The 6,000-nt window shown below is 43.9% G+C and overlaps 1 protein-coding gene across 3 annotated transcripts in view; it reads left to right on the top strand.

Annotated features, from left to right (window-relative positions):
* UGP2 (UDP-glucose pyrophosphorylase 2) overlaps nt 1-6,000 on the top strand; it is a 188,729-nt gene that overhangs the window by 62,211 nt on the left and 120,518 nt on the right. The window contains exon 1 of one of the 3 annotated variants that reach the window (XM_063918446.1): nt 2,892-2,979. The exons of the other annotated variants lie outside the window; for them this stretch is intronic. Within the exon in view, the coding sequence (XP_063774516.1) occupies nt 2,907-2,979 (73 nt within the window). The 5' untranslated portion in view covers nt 2,892-2,906. Of the gene's footprint in view, nt 1-2,891; nt 2,980-6,000 lie in introns of those variants that run through there. 3 annotated transcript variants of the gene reach the window in all.

Here is a 6,000-nt window from a genome sequence, read left to right as displayed (position 1 = left end):
TTGCTTGTGTTAAAGGTGATGATTATGGGGCAGATGTATTAAGCCTGGAGAAGTGATAAAGCAGTGATAAGTGGAAGGTGATAACGCACCAGCCAATCATTACAGGTTTGAAAAATGACAGGAACTGATTAGCTAGTGCGTTATCACCTTCCACTTATCACTGCTTTATCACTTCTCCAGGCTAAAGGCCAGTACTCACTGGCCGATGTCAGAGAGATGTGTGCTGAGCGAACTGCTCAGCACACATCTCTCCCGGCGCTCAGCACAGCGCGATCTGTGCTGAGCGTGCGGGGGGAGACGGGGGGGCCGCTCACTTCACCCAGCGGGTGAAGTGAGCGACCCGCTAGATTGGCCTGCATGCAGGCCAATCTAGCAGCAGCGACAGCGATGCGCGGGGCTGCGCATCGCTATCGCTGAGGGGGCTACACACGGAGCGATCGTGCTTAAACTCTAAGCAATCTAGTCAGATTGCTTAGATTTTAAGCAGCGATCGCTCCGTGAGCACCCCCCTTATACTGTACATCTGCCCCAATGTGTATTGTAAGAGTCTGTATGTTATGGTTTACATAAATGTATTGTGTTATTTCTCTTGGTGCTTTAACTAATGGCTGACGTGTTGGGGGACTGCAGGCTAAGCGTTGAATTCGCCAGAGTATAGAAAGGCAATTTTTTACTCTGCGTGGTTTAATTTGTTTTAGCTGCATTGACCCGCTGGTTCTGCTGACAAAGTAAGAAGAAATTGGAACAAGAAAACTACAATACTCTTTGCATCCATGAATGGAGGAAATGAAGAATGATTTGGAATTGTTTCATAGCATAGGAACACAGAATTTGAATTCACTATATTTATAAAAGGATTGCCTTCCCGATCTCTATTTAATTATTGTTATAATTTATTTATATAGTGCCACCAATTAGCAGCGCTGTACAGAGAATTTGTCTTTGATCTAAGGAGCTTACAGTCTAAGGGCGGTATTCAAATGATATATCACGCCCAATTTCCTTTCTAAAGTGATCACCGTTATAGCGCATATCGCGCCCATAGTAATCAGATTTAGCTCCGTAAAGGGTTGGGCGCCCTCGCTACCCTGGGGGTAGCGTGCTGAAATTATTATACCATGCCGTCAGCAGAAACAGAACAGGTGTGGAAGGGGGTGAAAAGAATTGAATGCATTGCACTCCCATTCCAAGGAATGCTGTAACCTGTCAGCCTATTTTTTGGGGAATGTGGAAAAAAAATGGAGGTTTGTTTTGTCTTTATGAAACTTGCCGTAGTGCGTCGGCGCATGCCAGACAGTAGCTGGGCTGCGATCACCTCTGCCTGATTGACAGGCAGAGGCGGTCATTGGGCGGGAGGGCGCGGAACGGCAGCGTTTGGCCGCCGTTTCATTGGCGCGGTCCGGCCAACACAGGCATGGCCGGACCATGTGGGGAGTGGCCCACAGCGGGTGCGTGACATCATACGCAGCCGCTGCGGGCTGGAGAGCCACGAGTAGCTCCCGGCCAGCACGCTAAAGCTGCGCTGGTCTGGAGCTACTCTTGAAGTGCATAGGCATCGCCGTTGTGCGATGCCTGTGCACTTCTGCGGGGGGGGGGGGGGGGCGGCACTGACATGCCGGGCGGACTAGCCCTGTGCATGTCAGTGTGAACGATCGTAGCTGTGCTAAATTTAGCACAGCTACGATCATCTCGGAATGAGGGCATATATGTCTTTACCAATATGGGTTGAGTCAGTGGAGGATGATCAGGAAGGAGAGAGAATATGACAGCAGGTATTGAAGCAGCAGACACATTCCACTGAACACGCTCATCACCTGCGCAGGGTTATAATGTAAAACTGGCCTGCTACAGTGTATCCGTTCCCATGGGCATGGTACGATTTAAGCTAGGAAACACTTTTGAGGTTAGGAAGATCGGACAAATAACCATTTACACTTTTTCTGTAATGGTTTCTGCCGTCTACCTGAAGGCACTGATGCAATCAATATTCATGACCATGAGTTAAAGTGTATTTTTACATAGCAGCTTTGTTCCAGAATAGAATGACATACTGTAGAAGAGGCAACCCTATGCCATTCATGTAATTGTGGCTGTGCTGAATGGGGTGGATTGATGACTGCAGTCTGGGTGAATCTTATAGGATGCAAAAAAAAAAATCCCAAAACAGAACATACTGGGGCAGATGTATTAACCTGGAGAAGGCATAAGGAACCAGTGATAAGTGCAAGGGGAAAGACACCAGCCAATCAGCACCAATATGTAAATTAACAGTTAGGATCTGATTGGCTGGTTCCTTTATCACCTTGCATTTATCACTGGTTTATCACTTCCTTATTCCTTCTCCAGGTTAATACATCTGCCCCACTGTATGTTAATCTACTGAAGAGACTGGTATCCGATCTTCCCAGAACCAGCATCGCGACGTGGGCGTCAGTAACCCATACTGATTTCAGAACACTTTTTTTGTGCTTTATTTAAATTTAATATCAGCTTAGTAGTCACAATCTGGCCCAACACAGGACAGCAAGGCTTCTTCTTCTTCAGGTACTGTAGTGTTGATCTGTCCTAATGACAATGTTGCATTCATTATTTAATAACCAATGTTTATATAGCTCACACACATGACGCAAGGAAAAGTCATTCACATCAGTCCCTGCCTCAGTTGAATTTGTGCAATTACCCATGGACAGGCACTTTAGGGTTAATTTGATGGCTTTTTACTAATCATCCTACAGTATGTTTTTGGATTGTGGGAAGAACGCCACAGACAGGGCCTTGGCTAGAATCGGATCCATGACCTCAACCCAGGGAGACTGCAGTACTAAGCCTAACGACCTTCACACAGAACACATGCTACTCTGTGGGCTGTATGCCTCACCTTCTGATGCAGATTCATTGCAGTGATAATGTTTCTCCCCCTTTCAAAGCAAAGAGCTATTTGGGATGGACCTAAGAATAACATTTGCTTTGTCCCCCAAGGTTAGTCTAGTTGGTTGTTATGGGTTACTACACATTGGTATGACGGTGATAAATGGACACTTTGCTCATTTGCTGCAGTGAAGGGGAAATACTTCAGATGAGAATGTTTCACTCCCAAAGATGCTTTGTGGAAAGTTTTCTGAACATGATAGTCATTGTGGTGGAAAACAGCATTTTCCATCTATTTAAATCTATTAAAGCTGGAGCAATTGAGTGCTAATGGAGGCTTCGCTTTTCTAGCTGAGAAGTTCGTGTTTTGATGGACTCTTGTGGCACCACCCTAACGCAGAATCCTAAACTGGAATCTATTTCAGGTGCTGCCGACTGGTACAGGAGGTAGCTACATTAAATATGGGATATTTGTTCTCAAGAAGTGAGGTTAATAGCACACACCTGTTTTGTTGCTGTGAATTAGCTGGAGACGTACTAAACCTTTGGGAGAGATGAAGTTGAGGGAGAGAAACTACCAACCAATCAGCTCCTGTCATTTTTCAAACACAGCCTGTAACTTGGCAGTGTTTAAAAAGTGACAAGAGCTGATTGGTTGGCAGTTTATCTCTCCACGGCTTAGTACATCTGCTCCATAGTCATTTTATAAATTATGGTGACAAAACACAACTTCATATTGCACAGGTGTTTTGTCACAATGGGGTCGATTTTATTCGGCAACTTAAGAATAGCGCCGGGAATTAGCTCCCGACGCTATTCAATTCAGCTGCTAGTGACCCGCAATTGTCGAGAATTCTTCTCTCATCCCCGGGGGATGAGAGAAGAAACCCGACAAAAGTGCTGCCTCGCGGCCGGCGCGAGGCTGATTCTGTCGGGAATCAGCATCGCCGCAGGTAGTTAAGTCGGAGAATGCCCGTTCTCCCGACAAAACTACCTGTTAAGTCGGCGAGAACGGGACATCGCCGACTTAACTGGAGCTGAATTGAATAGCGTCGGGAGCTAATTCCCGGCGCTATTCTTAAATTGCCGAATAGAATCGACCCCAATGATCTTAAAAACTGCTATCTTTTTTTTTTTTTTTTTTTTACAGCTTCATGTGGCCCTAAGAGCATTCACTAGTGGCCCCTTGTTTATTTCTGCTTTACCACCATATTTGTTTATAATAGTTTGTAATCTTGTTTAAAATACCTGCTGATATAGTATTACGTAGGTGACACTATCATTAATTAAATGTATTTGTTTTCATTTACTTGGATTAAGATTAATGTGCGGCCCTTTTGAAGGTTAGAGAGCCGCTCAGTGTGCCCCCAAAGTGTACCCGGTAGCCTATAGGTGTTTTATGAGTAGTACTGTAATTTCCGAGTTGTATACAGGATTAATATGAAGATGCCTCATCTCTTATATTGGTTGACAATTATGACAATTTGTAATCTGATAATTGAACCGTTTGCCTCACTGATGCCGGTCTGTATTTGGCTGCTGACTGTTTTTTATAGCACGTTAGAAATATTATCTATACAAGTGTTCCAAATGATGGCTTGTTTCCTAACAACCTTACCTCAGCTTTCACTACACACATTTACTGCAGCCCAAGATGGAATTGCTGTACTGTCTGTATAGTGGCAGAGGTGTGAGCATTTTATTATGCCCTGGTCCCTGTTAAAATCTCCAAAATATTATTCTCCTTGCTGTCGCTTATCATTGCCAAGGAAATAATTGTGTTCTTAGTAGACTGTGCCAGCAGAGGCAGTAAAACGAGCACTCTGACAATACTGGTGGAACATTGGACCAGTAATAATAACAGCTGTCTGGATTCCGCTTTGCTCATATCTGTGTGTTGTTTTACTGGCAGGATGTACAGTATATATTTTCTGACAACTTGCATAACTACATTAGGGAACGAAGCATCAGCAAAAGTAGATAATTAAAGCTTAATGAAATAATGACTGATATTTGAACGACAAGCACCGTACAGCATCATCACCCAGCTCTGAAGCCTCTTCCTCTCTCCTGTTTCCTTTGTAAAAACACGCATGTCCAATGCAATGCAATGCAATTGATACTACTTGTGGGGATCCGGTCTCTAGGTTGACAGGGTCTCTAGGTTGACAGGGTCTCTAGGTCGACATGGTCTAGGTCGTCAGGTCAAAAGGTCAACATGAATTTTTCACAATTATTTTAATTTTTTTTTACTTTTTCATACTTAACGATCCACATGGACTACGATTGGTAATAGTAACCTGTTCCGAGCACAGTGAAGCACCTTGCACGAAGCATGTCGAGCGAAGCGAGCCATGCAAGGGGACACGGTGCACCAATTGGGGTTCCCGGTCACTGTACGGAGAAAACGACACCAAAAAAACATGAAAATTAATGTTGACTTTTTGACCTGTCTACCTAGACCATGTCAACCCAGAAACCCTGTTGACCTAGTTACTGTCTGCCACTAGTGGTCGACCTAGTTACTGTCGACCTTCCATACCACACCCCTTCTTGTGTATGCAGTTTGTATGTGGTTGGTATTCATTAATATTTCTTTGTTTATTGTAAATATGCATCCATTATAAAACAAGGCGTTTATCTTGGACAAATGCGTATGCAAAGCACATATATCAGTGGTTCGCAAACTTTTTTTGAATCACGGCCCCCTAGAGTATCAGAATTTTTTTGGCTATTACATTGACCATAAATAATTTGAATTGGTCCTATACTACCAATTCAAGGCACTACTGCAAGTGCCCTGAGGCATCCTAAGGTGCCACAGCGCACCGTTTGAGAACCACTGACATATATAGTTTGCAGCAACAAGTGCACATGTTTGTATGTTCACAGTGTGCTACCTTTGAGATAAAGAACTTTACTTCTCTCAAAGGTTTGATACATCTCCTCCTTTGAAATAGACAAGATTTCCTTATTGTAATTTGGAGTAGTGCAAGCCATGTGCGATGCAAATTGAGCTTTGGAATTCTCTCTAGTGGGCTTGTATTTATAATAGGAACCATACAGATGACGTCATTGCAGTCATACAGTCCTGTCCTATCCACTGTATAGACCTCATACTCACTACTGAGA

Source organism: Pseudophryne corroboree, chromosome 4 (genome assembly GCF_028390025.1).
Source record: "Pseudophryne corroboree isolate aPseCor3 chromosome 4, aPseCor3.hap2, whole genome shotgun sequence".
Lineage (NCBI taxonomy): Eukaryota > Metazoa > Chordata > Amphibia > Anura > Myobatrachidae > Pseudophryne > Pseudophryne corroboree.
This window is presented reverse-complemented; position numbering and strand designations above follow the sequence as displayed.